General features: G+C 46.4%; 1 protein-coding gene across 1 annotated transcript in view; it reads left to right on the top strand.

Annotated features, from left to right (window-relative positions):
- The window catches only part of GOLM1 (golgi membrane protein 1), a 53,226-nt gene that overhangs the window by 12,115 nt on the left and 19,430 nt on the right, over nt 1-21,681 (top strand). Inside the window, exons 3-4 of the mRNA XM_039475130.2 lie at nt 16,675-16,729; nt 19,393-19,495. Of these exons, the coding sequence (XP_039331064.1) occupies nt 16,675-16,729; nt 19,393-19,495 (158 nt within the window). The remainder of the gene's footprint in view (nt 1-16,674; nt 16,730-19,392; nt 19,496-21,681) is intronic.

The raw sequence follows: 21,681 nt of genomic DNA, 5'->3' as shown, positions 1-21,681 counted from the left end.
CACCATGTTGGACAGGCTGGTTTTGAACTCCTGACCTCAAGTGATCTACCCGCCTCAACCTCCCAAAGTGCTGGGATTACAGGCGTGAGCCACCACGCCTGGCTGGTCATGTTGTTCAATTACCACAGTCGTGTGCATAGAAATCTTCATGCAACCACCAGTGAATCCTGTAGTCTCAGCACTTTGGGAGGCCAAGGTGGGCAGATCACCAGGTCAGGAGTTCAAGAGCAGCCTGGCCAACAAGGTGAAACCCCATCTTTGCTAAAAAATACAAAAATTAACTGGATGTGGTGGTGAGCACCTATAATCCCATCTACTTGGGAGGCTGAGGCAGGAGAATTGCTTGAACCTAGGAGGTGGAGGTTACAGTGCGCTAAGGTGCCACTGCACTCCAGTCTGAGCTACAGAGCGAGACTCTCTCAGAAAAGAAAAGAAAAAAGAAAAAAAAAAAGAAATACTGTTTTTTCTTCCTTTCTTTCTTTCTTTCTTTTTTTTTTAAACAGATATGTATCTGTGTGCATGTGAAACAGGTTTTTAAGGGGCCTAAATAGAAACAGGTACTTGGGTTTTAGTTAGTTTTTGACAAAAGCTAATGAAGATTCACTTTTAAAGGTGTGCATTATCTCCTAAGGAGGGCACAGAGTGGTTTAATTCATTCTTTTATGTTGTTAACAGAGGCTGAATAATTATTGGGGGCTGGGCTGGGCACGGTGGCTCACACCTATAATCCCAGCACTTTGGGAGGCCAAAGCCAGGCTTGAGGTCAGGAGTTTGAGACCAGCCTGGCCAGCGTGGTGAAACTCCGTCTCTACTAAAAATACGAAAATAAGCTGAGTGTGGTGGTGCATACCTGTAATCCCTGCTACTTGGGAGGCTGAGGCAGGAGACTGGCTTGAACCTGGGAGACAGAGTTTGTAGTGACCCAAGACTGCATCACTGCAGCCTGGGTGACAGACTCCATCTAAACAAAATAATCATAATTCATAATTGGGTCTGAAGACTTCAAAAGATCCTGGGTCCCCTCTTGGCTAGCTGCTGTTCAGTGGCCACAGAGGCTTGGGGGTGGCATCACCTGCTTGCTGAAATGCTTGGGGAAGAATCTGGGAGACCTTGAATCACTTACTGGCACTTCTTGAAGGGAAAGGCACATTTTCCTGCTATTGTGTTCGGTTTTGCTTGCCAAAACTTGGAGTCACAAATAGCTTCATTTTCGGCATTTGTGCTTGTAGCATTCTCACTTGGCTGGCTTCTCACAACTGCATATCCACTTTGACATTTATACTTTTTAGTTATTTGTTAAAATATGTGCATTAACATTGCAGTGGTGCAAAGATAATGTTTTAGCAACAGTTCCTTTGTTATGAAAATAGAGTTCCTGTATCTTTCCTGAAGGGGAGCAACTGATTAAAAAAAGAAAGCTTGCTGAATGGGAGAACAGAGGTGTTGATTGGCTTGTTGTTTTGTGTCCAGAAGAAGAAAAGCTTAAAGAGGCAGAGGGGCAAGTGCAGTTGGCTAAGTGTCACTGCTGTCATGCTCGCCTGTGTGTCCTTACCCATGGTCAGGTGGTTCCAGGGAGCTACCCGGTTTCTCTCCTTGCACAGTAACTAGGGGCACGAGCAGGCTCTGAGGCGTTTACAGTGCCCTTCTCTTGTAAAGAGCTGGTTCGGGGAGTGGGTTCTTGAGTGTCCTCTGGGCCTGGGATGGGGTCGCTTCCCTCAAGTGCAGGGGCACTTGTTTGTGAGTGACTTTTGCTGACATATTTTGCCTCTTGGAAAGGAAGTTATTAACATTAACAAGTCTGGTCATTGGTCCTATTTTAGAGTTTCAAAGTGCTTTTGTAACATGAACATATTTATTTATTTATTTATTGTTTGGAGACAGAGTCTTACTCTGTTGCCCATGTTGGATTACAGAGGCGCAGTAATGTACAGTCTTGGCTCACGCAACCTCTGCCTCCCAGGTTCAAGTGATTCTCCTGCCTCACCTCCCAAGTAGCTGGGATTACAGGCATGTACCACCATGCTTGGCTAATTTTTGTAGTTTTAGTAGAGATGGGGTTTTGCCATGTTGGCCAGGCTGGTCTTGAACTCCTGACCTCAGGTGATCCACTCACCTCAGCCTCTCAAAGTGCTGGGATTACAGGCGTGAGCCGCCATGCCCAGCCTGACATGAACATATTTAATTTCTCACTTAATTTCTCTGGGAGACAGTCATTCTTGTCACTTGAGACAGGGGAAGAGAGTGAGAACCAGAGAGGTCATGGAAGGCTCCCAGGACCTGAGAGTGGCTGGCGTGGGGCTGCCCTGGGCTGCTGGGTCTGCCTGTCACACTGGCTCCACCAGACTGCATTCTCACGTGGCCAGACGCAATTCTCAGAGAGTTCTAGTGTCTTCTCTCTGGGCCAGCTTTCCTTGTGCACCTAAGAACGTGATCATTTTCTTCTGGAGGGTTGGATTTCTTGGGGAACCAGAGCGGTCTTGTGCAGATAAATGTGGGATCTTTGATTTTTATCACCTTTAATCCCTGTGATTGAGGAATCCAGAGTTCTAGAGCAGCTTTTCTGTTTTTAGTTTCACTGACGTTCTGGTTCCAATTCTGTATTTATTCTGTTCGGCCCTGGCCTGTGCCCAGCAGTGGACAGACTGTGTACATTGTGCATTTACCATTGAGTGCTGGACAAAGATGAGTAAGTAAGTGTATTGGGTCAGTGTAGACAGAGAAATCATCCAGCTATTTTAAGCAGGAAGGATTTGGCATAGGGAAATAGGTACCTGTAGGGTGTGGGAAGGTCCTGCATTGAGGTGGGTTGGCTCCCAGGGTACTGTTTCAGAACCTGCCCCTGTGCCCAGCCTGGAGCTTGGGACCAGTGGGGTTCTGCTGCAGCATAGGCCCAGAACCAGGGACACCACACTTTTTCTCTGTTCTGTACCTCCCACACCCTCACTCTGCTCCACATTCTGCTCTCCAGTAAGTGTGTCTCATTGGAATCAGAATCCCACTGGAAATGAGTGTGAAAAGTGCATTTTAGCTTCCGAGCCTTTGCCGTCCAGGAAAGCACAGCAAAAGGCATGTGGAGGAACTGGCGTGGGGGAGCTGATCTGCTGCATCAACCCCCACCAGGCAGGCGGCCCGAGGGCCACGGGAGTCAGGAGCGCTGTCCCCATGGTGTCTAACCTGGAAGGGCGCCTGGGGAACTGTGAGTGGCAGGGCCCTAGCAGAGTGTAATGTTGGGGTGGAGTAGTTTGGATTTGTGTTTGGAGGAGTCTGGACTTGAGTTCAACACCAGGGAAGCCATCGTAGGGTTTAAGCTGTAATGGAGCATGTGGTCAGACGTGAGGTTTAAAGGCGGGCCCTGGCCATGTGGGGAGAGTGCTGGGTGGGGAGCAGGCAGAGGGGAGGCAGCTCTTGAAGTATGTGGAGTGAAAAGTGATGTTGCACTGAATTTTGGCAGGAGTAGGATGAGTTCTGCAGAGTGAACAGATTTGGGAGGCAGCCAGGGAGGAGGGATTGACAGGCCGGTGACCGACGGGATAGGTGCGGGAAAGTGTGAACTGAGGCGGAATGGAAGCAGGTCAGTAAAATCCATTGAAAATTTGCTGCCCTGAAAATAAGTGTTTATCTCAGAAGACTTGCAATCTTTTTAGACTGTAAATTCCCCAGTTTGTCAGTTGGATTGAACCTTCGAAGACTAAAGGTTTATAATTAAATTCAAGTCATTTGCCTCCCACACTTAAAGACACATTTGCAGGAGAAACAGCAAATATGGCATTCAGGTAGATGTCCTTTACTGCAGACAGTGCCTCAGTGGATGTCCTAGCGCCGGGTCCTCACCTCCCACCTCCAGGGAGGGGCCTGGGTCTGTTGTGGTATGTCCTGAACCTCAGGAGAAGACTTGTACACTTACTTGATTCAGGACGTGGTTTGATTTTCAAATATGCCCAAGACAGGTGCCACATGGAAAGCATTGTCTTGCAGCGTGAAGTTGCTCATGATGGCTAGCGACTGACCAGCCGAGGCGTGGATTTCACGTGCGTTGCTCTCTGTCCTAATGGGACAGAACCAAATCCTGCAGGTGTCCTCACTCTCAGACTTGGCTTCATACACAATAGAAAGAGCATTTGTGTATTTCACTGCCGTAGAAAGTGTAATGGAGGCTTCGAGTTTTGCTATTATGGTTAGCTTTTGTCTTGTTCTCTCTTCATCCAGAAAATTGCTTGAGTGACTTGGAATTGACTCCGTTTATCTACTGTACATCTTAACCCAGCACAAGACAGTCGTTTGATGGGAAATTCATAAAGAAAATAGGTGGTAGCTATTTTTTCACTTACTGTCTCCTTGGCAGGGATATGCAGTCCTTCATGTTTAAGAATAAACAGCAAGTGGGGTCTGTTAGGTGCCTTGACTGTGACCCTGTAACTTGTACACTTGGTTCCGTTTTAGTTTCTCTTTCATCTCCGAATGTCTGTGTACACCTGTTTGCCTGTCTGCACAAAGTCAGAATGTGTGGAAGTGTGTCTCTTCTGCAGGTGGGAGCAGAGAAGTTGCTAGGATTCCCGTTTGGAAATGGAAGCCCCAATGCCCTCAGATGGCTCAGCCCTGGGGTGCCCGCTGAGATTGGGAATCTGTAGCCCCAGGCCCCCAGCCCTTGCTCAGGGCATTTCCTGGCTGGTTAAAAGAACAACCAGGCCCCGAACGTCCAGATCGCTGCTGCCATGTTGTCATTGAGTGTTCCTCTTCTAAAAACTGACCTGGAGCTTTTCAAGCCACCGCTCCTGGGTTAAGCCCCATTGGCAGTGTGTGGGGTACTCCTCGGGCTCATCAGCTCCTCCCCTGCCATCTCCTTAAGCAGTGACCAGGAGTGAGAGCAGCAGGAATAGTTGAGGGGCAGCCTGGGGGGTGCTGCAGAGGGGACAGACAGTGTGAGCTCCTTCAGGGCCAGCCAGATTCCCTGGCAGCCAGGCAGCAAGGAGACCTTCAGAAAGATCCTGGGGCAGGGACTAAGAAGTCAGGTGCTGGTCCACTGCTAGAGAAGCATCAAAGCGCATTCTGGGATTCCCCCTGTCCATCAGGTTTGGGCCCTAAGTTGTGTGGGTTAGAGGCACAGGGGAGGGCTGCCCCGGAAGGAAGCAGTGTGGTGGGTTCTCGGAGGCGAGGGCAGCCTCCCTTGTTGCTTCTCCTCCTCTCCTCCTTCCCACCTCCCCTTCCTGCATCCTTTCTCTTCCCTTCTATCCCTCCAGCCCTCCCTCCCTCTGTCCTTTTTTTCTCTCTCCATCCTCTTGCTCTCCTCCCCTCTGGACCCTGTCTCCCTCCTCCTCTCCCTTTCATGCCCTTCCTCCGTCCTCCCCTTCCATTCTCCCTCCTCCCCTCCCTCTGTCCTCCTTTCTCTCCCTCTCTTTTCCATTCTTTCCTCTCTCCCTCCTCCCTCCCTGGAGCACCTGCAGTGTGCCCTGTCCAGGAGATGCTGGCGGTGGGTATGAGCCAGTCTTGGGTTCAGGCCCTCTCACGATCCTTGCTTATCTCTGTGATGGCCACCACACTTCATGGACCTTGTTCTGCCGAGCCGGATGCCCGGGTGACCTCAGGATGGGTCCGGGGAGCATCCCGCACCCTCCCAGTGGGGTTCTTTCCCACTCCCGCCAAGCTGCGAGGTGGACAGGGTGGGAGGATGTTACCTTTTGTGTAATAACCCAGGGATGTGTTGGCAGGAGCTATTCTTAGCGTGTAGCAATGGTACCTGTGTGTACTAGATGATAAGTGGTGTTTTTTGAAGCTTTGTAGAGAGTTACACTTAATCTCCCCATGCTCTTCCATTTAAACTTGATATGTGCACACTCTTCCAAAGCTCCTGGTCTGACCCGCCCTTCTGCCCATCTGTGTCCCCTGCCCTGGAGGGGCAGCTCCTCTGACCAGGATCCCACCATGTATGCTGACATTTGACTCTGCCCCTAAACACTCAGCTAACCACTCCGCTCCTCCTGTGGGCATTCTCTCACTCAGTTCAACTCACACCTAGGTACATAACACTCATTCACTCTCTGACCCATGCCCACATTTTTTGGGGTCTCACTTGAGGTGCTTGTAGGGGTGCCCCTTTTAAATAAAACTTAGCTGGCCACATGAGTTTAGGTTCCATTTGGGGAAACAGAGGCACAGAGAGGTTAAATGATGTGTCCAAAGTCAAGGAGCAAATTAGTAGCTGACCCCAAACCAGGTCTTCAAGAAAATCTCTCCCATCCTGGTCTTTTCTCTGTTGCCCTCTTTTTCTGTTACTTGTTTCTATTTTTTTTTCCTCTCTTTATCCTTATTAATGAGCTTCAAAGGCCATTTGTCATAGCTGATAATTGTTGATGGAGCTACACTGTGATAAGAAAATTGCTTAATTTTAGGAGTGAAATTACAAATGATAAATAGCACAGCAAAGACCTGCACTTAATAAACGTTGTTGAACCTACCTCCAATTTCTCCAGATAACAGGCTTATCTCAGCATCTTCTAATTCACCTTTCTTTTCGTCTAAAACCAGGCTTGAAGTTAAGATCTTAAAAATTTTTACTTTGCAGATTTGATCATCAGTGTGACAAGCTTATGTGTGCTTATCGGTGTGTAGGCTGCTTGTGGAAAACCATAAACACGAAAAGGTAGACGGAATGACCCAATGAGCCCCCACGCATCCCGTGCCAGGCTTCAGTGATAACTCATGCCGTTTTAACCATGAATATTATAGCACGTAGCCCTAAAAGGTGGGATTGTCTCTCTCATAGCCACAATACCATGATCATAGCAAAACATCCAATAATTCCTTAATGTCAAATGTTCAGTCAGTCACAACAACCTTTCTGTGTAGTGTAACTTCATAACCCACAAAACTTAATCATGTCATCCGTAGGGGCTTGGGAACTGGACTGGTTTCCTCATTACTCTGTGCCCTTGTCTCTCTGGGAACATGCATCCAGTGACCCGCCGTTCGGCTCAGTGGTGGCTATAGGCATGAAGCATTTGGGAGTCACTGCTCGTCTTGTTTGTGTGCGTGAATGAGTGTGTGAGTGTGTAATCTTAGCAGGACACCATAGATGACTCATTTGCAAGTCTCTGTGCCTCTCTCATTCTCTCTCCGTCCCTCTCCTCCCTTTCCTTGTCTCCCTCCCGTTCTCTGTGTCTCTCTTTCCCCCCACTTACTTATTCCTCTGGGACTTGCTGTCCCTAGCTGCAGGTGGCTGTTGAGCACTCAGCATGTCCCAGCTGGGACGTGCTACAAGTGTAAGATATGCTGGAGTGCAAAGATTGTGAAAAAAGCCAAATTTTTCATTAATAATTTTTATGTAGAATACATCTTGCAGTGATAATTGGGATACATTAGGGTAAATAAATAAAATAGGACTTTCACCTGTTTCTTATTTTGGGATAAAATTCACATAACATACAGTTCATTATTTTAGCTGTGTTTTAATGTATCATATATCTCAGTGGTTTGGGTATGTTCACAATGCTGTGAAACTATAACCACTAATTCCACAACTTTTTTTTTTTTTTTTTTTTTTTTTTGAGATGGAGTCTCACTCTGTTGCCCAGACTGGAGTGTAGTGGTGCCATCTCGGCTCACTGCAACTTCTGCCTCGCGGGTTCAAGTGATTCTCCTGCCTCAGCCTCTAGAGTAGCTGGGATTACAGGGATTTATAGGTGCCACCATGCCTGGCTAATTTTTGTATTTTTAGTATAATAGAGACAGGGTTTTACTATGTTGGCTAGGCTGGTCTGGAACTCCGGACTTCAAGTGATCCACCCACCTTGGCCTCCCAAAGTGCTGGGATTATAGGTGTGAGCCACTGTGCTCAACCAGAACATTTTTGTCACCTCAGAAAGAAATGTGTACCCATTAAGCAGTCCCTCCCCGTTTCCCTCTCCCCCCAACCCCTGGCAAGCACTAATCTACTTTCTCTCTCTAGAGATCTGCCTATTCTGGACGTATCTTGTAGGTAGAATCATGCAGGATGTGGCCTTTATTTCATGTCCGGCTTCTTTCACTTAGTGTAGTGTTTCCAAGCCTCATGCATGATGTAGCTCATGTTGGTAATGCCTCTTTTCTGTAGCTGAATGGTATTTCCTTATGTGAATATACCATGTTTGGTTTATCCGTTCACCTGTTGACAGACATGTGGATTGTTTCCACTTTTGGCCTTCATGAATGTGAGAGATGGGAAAGTTCTTCAAAGTTTCTATCTCGGACTGCATTATAAGGAGTTACAGTCTCTTGCTCTATGGCCATTATCCACTATTAGCATAAACGTATACCCATGTATAAATATTCTCTAAATCAGCCACATCTTCAGTCAGCTACCTTGACTCACTCTGGCACGTCTGAACAGAACCGGGCAAGCTGCAAACCCTGGTGCATGCCATTCCTTACTTGGAGACCCTCCTGACCACCTCCTGACTAGCTACTGCTTCCTTGTCCTCTTTCCGCCTTATCTATTAAGGAAATTTCCAAGTTTTTAGCCAACTGGGTCAAGCATAGAATGTGAGGTCCCATTCTGGCCAGTGGAAACTGGACACAGCAGTAGGGCTATTGCAGCAGCTTATGAAGGTTATAAATGTCCCTGGCTTCTTTGTTCAGGTGTGCTCTCGTGGCAAGATTGCTGGCAAGTTGCCCCCTTCCTGCAGGAAGTAAACTAGGCTTGCTGAATGATCCATTATCTCAGTGTGGGTTTTTCCCAACGTTATAAACCCATTTCCAACAATGAATAATTCTGCTGTGAACATTTGTGGACAGGGTTTTGATTGGAGATATGTCCTCATTCCTCTTGGGTATACACCTACAAGTGGGATTATTGGGTCGTATTACCCAGTGTTTTTGTTGAACTTTTTGAGAAACTGACAGATTTTTTCACAGGGATCGCACTATTTTACATCCTTAGCAGCTGTAGGTTCTAGTTTTTCCCTAGTTTTTCCACATTCTTGTCAATACTTGTTATTTTCTTCTTATTTTTGACATGGAGTCTTGCTTTGTCACTCAGGCTGGACTGCAAGTGGCATGATCTTGGCTCACTGCAACCTCTGCATCCCGGGTTCAAGCGGTTCTCCTGCCCCAGCCTCCTGAGTAGCTGGGATTACAGGTGCCTGCCACCACAGCCAGCTAATTTTTGTATTTTTAGTAGAGATAGAGTTTCACTATGTTGGCCAAGCTGGTCTCAAACTCCTGACCTCAGGTGATCTGCCTGCCTTGGCCTCCCCAAGTGCTGGGTTTACAGGTATGAGCCACCTTGCCTGGCTTATTTTATTTTTTTTTTTGAGACAGAGTCTTGCTCTGTTGCCCAGGCAGGAGTGCAGTTGCACAATTTCAGCTCACTGCAACCTCCACCTCCTGAGTTCAAGTGATTCCCCTGCCTCAGCCTCTAAAGTAGCTGGGACTACAGGCGCGCAGTGCACCACGCCTGGTTAATTTTTGTATTTTTAGTAGAGACAGGGTTTCCCTTTGTTGGCCAGATCGGTCTCAACCTTCTAACCTCAAGTAATCTGCCCACCTCGGCCTCCTGAAGTGCTCAGATTACAGGCGTGAGCCACCACACCTGGCCCCTTTTTAAAAAATTATAGCCATGATGATGGGTGTGAAGTGGTATCTTCTCATTTTGATTTGCATTTCATTAATGACTGATGAGGTTGAGCATCTTTCATGTACATATTGGCCATTTGTATGTCTGCTTTAAGGAGATGTCTATTCATATTTTTTGCCCAACCTGTTTCTTTTTACTTAATTGAATGTGGCTATTAGAAAATTTTTAATTTCCATATACGACACATTTTGTTTCTGTTGAATAGCACTGCTCTATTTCTGTTAGCACAATTTTGAAATTGGTAAGAGGTAAAAAGATTCCAATGAATGAATACTTCATATTCTTCCCTTCATTCTTATGTCATTCCTAGGTCACTAAGATTAACTTTTGCATTCTAAGGCAGTAACAGGAGTAACTGTGAAGCAGTAACAGGAATTTCAGTACAAAAAAGTTTTCCAGGCATCTGATTGCAGGGGGTTGACATGGATTAGATAGGATAAGGATCCTTTATAAAGAAGGCTGAAATTTAAGGTGGACCCATGCCCTAAAGCAGATTATTTTAATGAACCAAACAAATACAGTAGTTAAAAATGTCACCTTCTTCAAGAGTCACTTTCTACTTTTTACAGTGTGATCAGCATCCTGCTTCCAAGTGAGCATTTCAAACATTAGTATTTTTTTTTTTTTTTTTGAGACAGAGTTTCGCTCTTGTTACCCAGGCTGGAGTGCAATGGCGCGATCTCGGCTCACTGCAACCTCCGCCTCCTGGGTTCAGGCAATTCTCCTGCCTCAGCCTCCTGAGTAGTTGGGATTACAGGCACGCGCCACCATGCCCAGCTAATTTTTTTTGTATTTTAGTAGAGACGGGGTTTCACCATGTTGACCAGGATGGTCTCGATCTCTTGACCTCGTGATCCACCCGCCTCGGCCTCCCAAAGTGCTGGGATTACAGGCTTGAGCCACCACACCCGGCCAATCAAACATTAGTATTTTTTAAATTAGTCTTTACATCTTTCAAAATGTGATACTTTATTGTAGACTTGTTGCTTTGAAAACTTACTATGAAATATTGAGCTTATTTTTCTAGGAATCTAATACAGAAAAAGTTTGGTCAAAATATACTTGTTTCCCAGAATGGAATGGTCACAATAAATGTGTATATGGGTGATTCACCCAGATTTTTTTTTTTTTTTTTTTTTTTTTTTTTTGGAGACAAGAGTCTTGCTCTGTCTGGAGTGAAATGGCGTGATCTTGCCCAGGCTGGAGTGTAATGGCGCGATCTTGGCTCACTGCAACCTCCGCCTCCTGAGTTCAAGCAATTTTTCTGCCTCAGCCTCCTGAGTAGCTGGGACTGACTACAGGTGTGCACCACCATGCCTGGCTAACTTTTGTATGTTTAGTAGAGACAGGGTTTCACTATGTTGGCCAGGCTGGTCTCGAACTTCTGACCTCATGATCCACCTGCCTTGGCTTCCCAAAGTGCTGGTATTATAGATGTGAGCTACCGTGCCCGGCCGATTACCCAGATTCTTTGAGTTTAGTTTCCGCTTAATTTCTGGTGGCACTTATTCCCTTCTTGTTTATAACTGTATTTTTAGGGGATACCTCATGAACACCAGGAAGTACAGCTACCTCTAAAGTCCATCTGCACCAAAATATGAAAACAACCTGGCTGTTTAGAGTAAAATATATAATTCATTTAAGAACAATTTTGTTGAATTATGGCTGGGCACTGTGGCTCACTCCTGTAATCCCAGTGCTGCAGGAGGCTGAGGCAGGAGGATCACTTGAGGACAGGAGCTGGAGGCTGCAGTAAGCTATGATAGGGCCACTGCACTGCAGCCTGGGCAACAGACTGAGAGTCTGTCTATAAAATTTTTTTTTAATTCGAAATGAAAATCATTTTTTGGAACTCAGGTTTTTTATTCTTTGTAATATGTTGAACCCCAAAAGAAGCTAAGAAGCATTTTCATAGTTTCCCTGAAAATGATTCAACAAAATTTTCTATAAATATAAAATTGTATATAAAAGATCTTGATGGCATTTTATGATCCTTTTTTTTATTTTTCTAAGTGGAGGCTGTATTTTTCCATGCATAAGTAAGTAGATGGGGGCAGATAACAAAAATGTATTTTTTGGAAGAATAAAGTCACGTGGAGACAGAAATATCGTCAGATATTTCAATTGCACCAGTATCTGAACCTCAGTTGCAAGTACTAATGTGGATTTGTGGGGGGAGAGGAGCTAAGGGGAATGGATGGAAAAGGATGTGTCAAATTGCCATAATTTTTATAGAAATTATTTACTCAGGAGATACGAAAGATATTATTTACCCAGGAGATGAGCTCTGGTGGTAAACACTGTATAATTATTTAAGTGTTCTTTTTTTTTTTTTTTCCTTGTTTGGTCTCACACTGATGTCTGCAAGAAACATGGTTTTCATACTGATGCAAGTGGAAATTGAAGTGTACAGATCAGTGACGTGAAGGATATTCACATTGTTGTGCAGCAGATGTCTAGAATTTTTAATTCTGCAATACTGGGACTCTATTCACGCTACACCAATTCCCCCGACCCCGCCACTGCCCATTCCTAGACAGCTACCTTTCTATTTCGTTTTTGTGATTTTGATTATGTACTTCATATGAATGGAATCATACAGCATTTGTCCTTCTGTGACTTGCCTATGTTTTCATGTAGTGTAATGTCTGCATTCATTCATGATGTAGTGTGTCAGTATTTTCTTATTTGTAAAGGTGGCATAATATTTCATTGTATGTATATACCACATTTTGCTTATCAACATTCATCCACGGTCCCTTGGGTTGCTTTCACCTCTTGGTAATTGTGAGTAAAGCTGCAGCGAACATGAGAGTGCAGATAGCTCTTGGGGATCCTGCTTTGAAAGCTTCTGGATACATACACACAAGTGGTGTTGCGGGATCACATGGTAATCGTTTCTCTTTGCACGTGAACATCTGCAAACTTTTTCCAAGAGTAGCTAGCAGGTGCTGCATAAATCCGATTTCTACTGTGTGGGTCCTCCTTTCATGTTCTAATCTCTCTCCCTGAAAAACCCCTGACACACAGCATATCTTTACACACTCCTTCGGATTATCTTTCCCTGAGGGATGAATTTTGCAGGTATTATCACTGTGACTTCTCTGCTGTTTCCCCAGGAAATGTTCCATGTCCTCAGAGCTCCCAAACACCAGATTTGTTTGATGCGATTTCATTTGTGGGCATGCATCCCTGTGTTCATAAACGCCTTACTCCAAAAGCCTGCTGTTTGCCTGAGCCTTGTTTCTGCCCAGGCCTGAGAAAACGGGGTGTTTGCACAGAAAGGTCACAGGAGAGGAAGAGGTGCTGTGCTTGTCATCTGCCGTTAATAGGGATGGGACAGAAATGTGTCTCCACGTTATGGGCAGCATGTCAAGTCGTCGAGTGTTTGCCAACTTTATTGAAGATGACACAGTAAGAAATGTTCACGTTGTGGCCCGGCACACATACAAGCTGCATGTGTTTGTAAGATGGAGTTTACCTGCGCAGTGCACTCTGATATTTCATATTCTCTTCCCCTTTTTAGGCTTTCGCTTGTTTTTAGCATTAGGTGCAGCTCAGTACGTTGGTGTCCTACTTGGGTTTATAGAAACTTGGCAAGTAGCTGTGAAGAGCTTGCTCTCCAGCACACCTGTTGGAGCTGGAGTTTGGCTTTGCCTCTTAGTAGGCGGGTGGCTGTGAGCCATTTAAGCAGCCTGTGGCTTAGTTTCCCTGTTCCTAAAATGGGATGATACACCACTACCTCACCTAACTGTCAAGAAGAGTAAATGAGGCCAGGCGCAGTGGCTATGCCTGTATACCCAGCACTTTGGGAGGCCAAGGTGGGCAAATTACTTGAGGTCAGAAGTTTAAGACCAGCCTGGCCAACATGGCAAAACCCCACCTCTGCTAAAAATACAAAAATTAGCCAGGTGTGGTGGTGCACGCCTGTAATCCCAGCTACTTGGGAGGCTGAGGCAGGAGAATCACTTGAACCCGGGAGGTGGAGATTGCAGTGAGCTGAGATGGCACCATTGCACCCCAGCCTGGGTGATAGAGCAAAACTCTGTCTCACAAAAAAAAAAAAAAAAAAAAAAAAAAAAGTGAATGAGTGAGTAGATGTGGAGTGCTTAGAAGAGCTCCTGGCATAAAGTGACTTGTCAGGGCGTATTGGCCAACTGTTACCTTGAGCGTGACATTCATTCTTCTTTTCACTTTGTTGTTACCTGGATCCTGCTCGGCTTCTGTCCTCCTTTGCTATTGACTTTCCCAGCGTGGTGAGACGGTGTGTGAACGCCTCTAGCCCCTAAGCTTATAGACTGTGGACAGGAGAAGGCCAGAAGTTCAAGTACATCAAGAGGTCTTGTTAGTGGAGTGACCCCTCATTCCCTTTTGTTTTTTAGCCAGCCTGGAATTCAGAGTGTGAGCTCTGAGGGAGGGAGTGACCTAGGCTGGTGTGGAGTGGTGCAGAGTTGTGCAGTGTGAGCTGGTGTGCTGTAGAGTGCTGTGGTGTGGAGTGCTGTGGTGGTGTGGTTTGGTGTGGTGTGTGATGTGTTGTGCGGAGCACTGTGTGCCCTCTTGGGTGTGGAGTGGTGTATGTGTGGTGTGGTGTGTGATGTGTGTGTGGAGCAGTGTGTGGTGTGTGTGGAGCGGTGCATGGTATGTGTGTGGAGTGGTGTGTGGAGCAGTGTGTGAAGTGGTATGGAGTGATATGTAGTGTGGTATGGTTTGTTGTGGAGTGGTGTGTTGCGTGTTGTGTGGAGTGGTGTGTCTGTTGTGTGGAGTGGTGTGTGGCATAGTGTGGTGTAGTTTGGTGTGGTATGTGGTGTGGTGGTGTGTGATGGGGTTTGGTGTGTAGTAGTGTGGCATGGTGTGGTGTAGTTCGGTGTGTGGTGTGTGGAGTGGTGTGGTTTGTTGTGGAGTGGTGTGTCGTATTGTGTGGAGTGGTGTGTGGAGTGTGTAGAGTGATGTGGCATGGTGCGGTGTAGTGTGGTGTGGTGCTGTATGATGTGGTCTGGTGTGGAGTGATGTGGCATGATGTGGGTAGTTTGGTGTGTGGAGTGTTGTAGAGTGGTGCATGGTGTGTGTGGTGTGGTATGGTGTGTGGGGAGTGGTGCATAGTGTGGTATGGTGTGGTTTGGTGTTGTGTGTGGTGCGTTGTGGTTTGGTGTAGAGTGTGTGGTATGTGTGGCATGGTGTGTGGTTTGGTTTGGTGTGGAGTGGTGTGTTGTGTGGAGTGTTGTGTGTGGTATGGAGTAGAGTGGTGTGTTGTGGTGTAATGTGGTTTGGTGTGGAGTGGTGTGTGGTGTGTGTGGTGTCTAGTTTGGTGTGAAGTGGTGTGTTGTGTGTGGTGTGTTTGGCATACTGTGGCATAGTGTGGAGTGGTGTGGCATGGTGTGTGGTTTGGAGTGGTATGTGGTGTGTGTGGTGTGGTGTGTGATGTGTGTCTGGTGTAGAGGAGTGGTGTGGTGTGATGTGGTTTGGTGTGGAGTGGTATGAGTGGTGTGGTGTGATATGGTTTGGTGTGGAGTGGTATGTGTGGTGTGGTGTTATGTGGTTTGGTGTGAAGTGGTATATGGTATGATGTGTGGTTTGTTGTGAAGTGGTATATGGTGTGTTATGTGGTTTGGTGTGAAGTGGCATATGGTGTGTGTGGTGTGGTTTGGTGTGAAGTGTGTGGTGTGGTTTGGTGTGAAGTGGTATACGTGGCATGTAGTGTGGTTTTGTGTGAAATGGTATATGGTGTGTGTGATATGGTTTGGTGTGAAGTGGTATACGTGGCATGTAGTGTGGTTTTGTGTGAAATGGTATATGGTGTGTGTGATATGGTTTGGTGTGAAGTGGTATATGGTGTGTTATGTGGTTTGGTGTGAAGTGGTATATGGTGTGTGTGGTATGGTTTGGTGTGAAGTGTTGTATGGTGTGTGGTTTGGTGTGGAGTGGTGTGTTGTGTGGAGTGTTGTGTGTGATATGGAGTAGAGTGGTGTGTTGTATAATGTGGTTTGGTGTGGAGTGGTGTGTGTAGTGTGTGGTTTGGTGTGAAGTACTATGTGGTGTGGTGTGGCTTGGTGTGGAGTGTGGTGTGTTTGGCATAGTGTGGCATAGTGTGGAGTGGTGTGGCATGGTGTGTGATGTGGAGTGTTATGTGGTATGGTGTGTGGTATGTGTGATGTGTGTCTGGTGTAGAGGAGTGGTGAGGTGTGATGTGGTTTGGTGTGGAGTAGTATGTGTGGTGTGGTGTTACGTAGTTTGGTGTGAAGTGCTATATGGTGTGGTGTCATATGGGGTAGTGTGGTTTGGTGTGGAGTGGTGTGTGGTGTATGTGGTGTGGTTTTATGTAGTTTGGTGTGAAGTGGTGTGTGGTGTGTGGTTTGGTGTGAAGTGGTATGTGGTGTGTGGTGTGGTTTGGTGTGAAGTGGTATATGGTGTGGTGTTACGTGGTTTGGTGTGAAGTGATACATGGTGTGGTTTGGTGTGAAGTGGCATATGGTGTGTTACGTGGTTTGGTGTGAAGTGGTACATGGTGTGTGTGGTGTGGTTTGGTGTGAAGTGGTATATGGTGTATGTGGTGTGGTTTGGTGTGTGGTTTGGTGTGAAGTGGTGTATGGTGTGGTGTGGTGTGGTTTTGTGTGAAGTGGTATATGGTGTGTGTGATACGGTTTTGTGTGAAGTGGTAGATGGTGTGTGTGGTGTGGTTTGGTGTGAAGTGGTGTATGGAATGTTGTGTGGTGCTGTGTGAGGTTAGTGATTAGCCCTCTGGGTGCCTGGAGCTTCTGCTGTCAGGCAGGAGGAAGTGAGGCCTAGCTGGGGCCTTTTCTGGAGGAGCAGCGTTTCCTGGGCTGGAGCTGAGCCGGACTTGTTTGCTTTTGTTCAGGATGGAGGCGATGGTGGGGAGCGGATCTCTAGGGCAGTCTGTTACTTTTCAGCAGCAGACATGGAAGGATCCAGCCCGAGTGCTGAACTCCAGCTTCTTCCCTGACAGCAGCGCTGGGTTGGGGTCAGCAGCCCCATCCTTGGTTTCCATCATATCTGGCTGTCAGGCTGCGGTGTTGGTTTGGGTGTTTCACGCGTATTTATCTTCCTTGCAGGCGGTTTTGGTGAATAACATCACCACAGGCGAGAGGCTCATCCGAGTGCTGCAAGGTAAGTTCGCTCTGCTCCTCCATGCCAGGCACTGGCCTTTTAGGAGGAAGCCCCCTTTCTCTCATTCTTCTCCAGGTCCAGGTGGGTCTGCATTATAATCTCATGGTGGATAATGTCATGAGTCATTGAACAATCTTTATTCTTTTTGCCTAACTCTGTCTCCGTAAGAGGCTTTTCCTTTAAAAAAAAAAAAAATACTGCTGAATACATTGCAAGCTGTTAGTTACAGAAGAGTTCAGAATGTCATTCATGAATGTGTTAAGAAATAGTGCTTATGAAAGATACATGTTCTGTTATATACACACACGGTATATATGTGACCTGTTAATTGGGTCATGCTGAATTTAGATTTTGTTCATGAAACTTAGAAAAACTGTCCAGCCCGATCTAATTGCCCTTCTTTCCTATTCTGACTCAACTTGGCAGCTGGGGATTGGTTTTCCTTTGGATCCTTCTGAAGCAGCCAACAGGAAATGGTGTGCTGTCCTTTGTGTGGGGGGGCTCCTCCTTCCACTGTGACAGGAGGGGTCAGCAGGGTCCATGCTGTTGGGCTAAATCATCTGTTGGATTGAATAATCTTTACTCTAAAAATGTGGTTACTGGGAAATTAAAAATTCCCTATATGACTTGCATTATAGTTCTGTTGGTCTGTGCTGGGTCAGAATTCTAAGTCAGGTTCTAAGAATATTAAAAAGTCTTATATGAAAAGGGGTCACTTTGTGAAATGTGTTTGGGGGAAACGTAGGGTTACATGAAGTTGAAGAGGCTGCCTGGCTGAAGCGGGGGGCGGTGGTCTCAGAGCTTGTGATCTGCTGCTGAACTGTGGCTGCAGCCTTTCCTCTCCTTACTCTCAGAAAGCAGCTTTAATTGTGCCTATCTGACATTTAGTAAACCCCACATAAAGGTTCAGTTTGATACAGCAGTTTTGATAGAGCATACGTGTCAAGTAACGCCCACTAGAGTCAGCATAGGGAACAAATTAATCAGTCCCAAAAGTCTGCTTGGGCGCCTTGGTGATCCCCCTTCCTCAGGCAGCCTCTGGTCTGCCATGTAGACTAGTTTGCGTTTTTAATAGTTGGGTGCATGCGTGCAGATGGAATCAGACCATCTACACTGGTTTTTGCCTGGCTTCTCTCACTCAGCATTATTTGTGATTCATCCATGTCATTGTAATATAAGTCATTCTTTTTTTTTTTTTTTTTTTTTTGTCTTACTCTGTTGCCCAGGCTGGAGTGCAGTGGTGCAATCTCGGCTCACTGCAACCTCGACCTCCCAGGTTCAAGCAATTATCCTGCCTCAGCCTCCCAAGTAGCTGGGACTACAGACACTTCTTAACCATGCCCAACTAATTTTTGTATTTTTAGTAGAGATGGGATTTCACTATGTTGGTCAGGCTGGTCTCGGAACTCCTAACCTTGTGATCCGCCCACCTCGGCCTCCCAAAGTGATGGGATTACAGGCGTGAGCCACCATGCCTGGCATTGTTCATTTCTTTTGACTGTTGACTTGTGTTCTGTTGTCTCATGCTTAGTTGGACTGTGGAGTGTTTTCAGTTAAGCATATTAAAGTATCATTTATATACAAGAATATTTACCCCTCGTGGGTACAGTCAGATAAGTCCTGACAAATAATCTTGCGGATCACCACCACAGTCAACATGGCATGTGCCCGCCGCTCCAGGACCCCACACCCATGCCCTGGGAAGTCACCAGTCCCCTCCCTCTCTGGGCCCAGCACCCACCCAGCTGTTCTCTTCACTACAGTTTTGTCTCTTGAGGGTGTCACACGCATGCTTTTGGGATGAGTCCATGTTATTCACGGAAGCCTTCTGTTTTATTTCAGTTTATCTTCCACCTGAGACCGTTGCAGGTCCAGTGTTGTGAGGACACACCTTGGGGATGCCGGCATCTGTCCCGGCCTGTCCGTCTGTCTGTGTCTCAGCTCAGCTGCTGCTGCTGCCCACTGTGGTATCCCCCTGGTGGCTGCCCTCCCTTCCATGCCAGCTTGGCCCTTTGTCCACCAGGGCTCTTTTATATGCCAAGTCATCAGGGCAGCAGGGATGGGGCTGATTAATTTTCTTAAAGAAAGCCACAGTTTCCCTGATGAGAGTGTTGGGTGATTAAATGGGCACAGGGCCTTGGAGAGTGGCTTGGCTGTGAATAAATGACCGGAGGGAGGGTGCTGGAAGGCAGCCTGGTGGCTGAGCGCAGAGAGTCCGGCAGGAGTGGCTGCTTATCTAACCAAACATCAAAAATCAGTGTTTTACAGCCGGAAGGTTTAGTTGGCCGGGGATGAGGACAGGATGGTACGTGTGACCTTGGGGGACAGCTTGGGGCTTATGATGTCTGCGAAAGAGACAGGCACATAGAAGCTGCCAATGTCTGTTAAGGGCTGGAGGCCAAAAAGATTTAAGAGAGACATTTGCAAAAGGATCAAGATGCCGCTTCTTTTGGGTTGATGCTCTTCCAGAGCGCTTTCCACAGCTGGGGTGGTGACTGGGGAGGGGCTGTGTTTTCAGCTTTTTCTCTGTCCTCTCCTTCGTCCCGTTCTGTCCTTGCCCTTTATGTTCTCATGTGTGAGTCTGCCTGCCTCTGTCGTGTTTTGGCTGAATGGCATGGCAGCTATGCCTGTGCCCTGTGCAATTCCTTATTCCCTTGGTGTAGACCAGCTAAAGACCCTGCAGAGGAATTACGGCAGGCTGCAGCAGGATGTCCTCCAGTTTCAGAAGAACCAGACCAACCTCGAGAGGAAGTTCTCCTATGACCTGTAAGTGCACCTCAAAGTGTGTGCCACCAGTGCAGGGTGCATGCCACCTGGGAGGCGGGGGGTTAAGCTGAGGGCAGCAGATGGAGGCCTAACCTCTGATTGAGCATGCACCTTCTCCGTCCAGGACTCTCAGAAAGGCACGGGCCCCTCTAGGATTCATGTCCTACACACACACAAGGAGGCCAGTTCTCAGCAGGAAATGAATTACTCAGCATGCCTTAAAATGTAACATGAAACTCTGTAAAGCACAGGTGTACTGGTTAAGTCAACAACATAAAGCTTTTAAAAATGTGTTCCATAGGTGCTCACATATCAGCGAAATCAAATTTGTTGACTAAAAGACATTTTGACTAAGAAAAGACATTTTGGCAAAATATTGCTATATTAAGAGTTTATTGCTTGGTGACCATTGTGGGAATTTTGTTTTCTTTGGACTTTTCAGTGATTTTCCAAATTTTTACAGTGAGAGTGGAATACTTTTATAATGAAATTGAAGCAATACTAAACTGTTAAAAAGTGAGCTAAACACTGTGGGAAGATAGTAAAAACCAGTTTACAAGTTTCCCCTCCTTTTTTCCCCTCATAAAACAGTAAGTTTGGGATTCAGAAAGAACCAGCCACCCGCTGCCCAACTCTTGGGACTGTCCTTTCCCCTTTGACTTAACTCTCTCCAGTCCATGCCCATGGTTCACATGAATAATTTATTTAACTGCAGTCATCATCAAAAAATTTTAATCATTTTTTTATTTACTTGCAGTGTGTGTCTGTGTGTGTGTGTGTGTGTGTGTGTGTGTGTGTGTGTGTGTGTATTCTTTTTTTTTTTCTTTTAAGACAGAGTTTTGCTCTGTTGCCCAGGCTGGAGTGCAGTGGCTCAGCTCACTGCAAGTGAGCTCTACCTCTACCTCCTGGGTTCAAGCATTCTCATGCCTCAGGCTGCTGAATAGCTGGGACTACAGGTGCCCGCCACCATGCCTGGCTAATTTTTGTAGTTTTTAAAGTAGAGATGGAGTTTCACCTTGTTGGTCAGGCTGGTCTCAAACACCTGACCTCAGGTGATCCACCCACCTTGACCTCCCAAAGTGCTGGGATTACAGGTGTGAGCCACTGTGCCGGGCCATATTCTTAGTCACAAAAAATGTTATTTTATTTAATTAATTAATTTATTTTTGAGACGGAGTCTTGCTCTGTCCCCAGGCTGGCATGCAGTAGTGCAATCTCAGCTCATTGCATCCTCCACCTCCTGGGTTCGAGCGAGTCTCCTTCCTCAGCCTCCTGAGTAGCTGGGATTACAGGCGCGCACCACCACGCCCAGCTAATTTTTGTATTTTTAGTAGAGATGAGGTTTCACCATGCTGGCCAGGCTGGTCTTGAACACTGGACCCCAGGTGACCTACTCGCCTTAGCCTCCCAGAGTGCTGGGATTATAGGTGTGAGCTACTGCGTCTGGCCAGTCTCTTATTTTTTAATTTTTAAATTAAAAAAGTTGTATTACTTGCATTATATTTAAAACATCCATATAGCTCCAAACTGTCTTTTAAAAATTACCATTTTGGATTAATTTCATTCTGTAAGGCTCACCTGTAGTTTAGCTTGTTGCTGGGTGTGTCAAATTGCATTCTGAAAGGATTTGAGCCATCTGCATGGTCACCAGCAACCTGGGAGAATCAGTTGCCTCACATGCATTGAGTTCTTGGGGATTTCCACATTCTTCCAAAACATTGTTCACCTGCCATAGTATCTTCCTACTGACTTTATAACCACATACAACTGAAAACATGAAGCCCCAAGTACATTTCTCTATAAAGGACATGAGCAACTAGTCAAGAGAAGGGAAATGTGGCTAGGCGCAGTGGCTCACGCCTGTAATCCCTGCACTTTGGGAGGCCGGGCTGGGTGGATCATGAGGTCAGGAGTTTGAGATCAGCCTGGCCTACATAGTGAAATCCCATCTCTATTAAAAAAAAAAAAAAAAAAAGTTAGCCAGGTGTGGTGGTGGGTGCCTGTAATCCTAGCTACTCAGGAGGCTGAGGCAGGAGAAGTGCTTGAATCTGGGAGGCAGAGGTTGCAGTGAGTGGAGATTATGCCACTGCACTCCAGCCCGGGCGACAGAGCAAGACTCCATCTCAAAACGAAGGGAAATGTGATTGTCACCCATATGTGTGGAACTTTATTCAGCTATGCCAGTG

Source organism: Saimiri boliviensis, chromosome 2, assembly GCF_048565385.1.
Source record: "Saimiri boliviensis isolate mSaiBol1 chromosome 2, mSaiBol1.pri, whole genome shotgun sequence".
Classification (NCBI taxonomy): domain Eukaryota; kingdom Metazoa; phylum Chordata; class Mammalia; order Primates; family Cebidae; genus Saimiri; species Saimiri boliviensis.
This window is presented reverse-complemented; position numbering and strand designations above follow the sequence as displayed.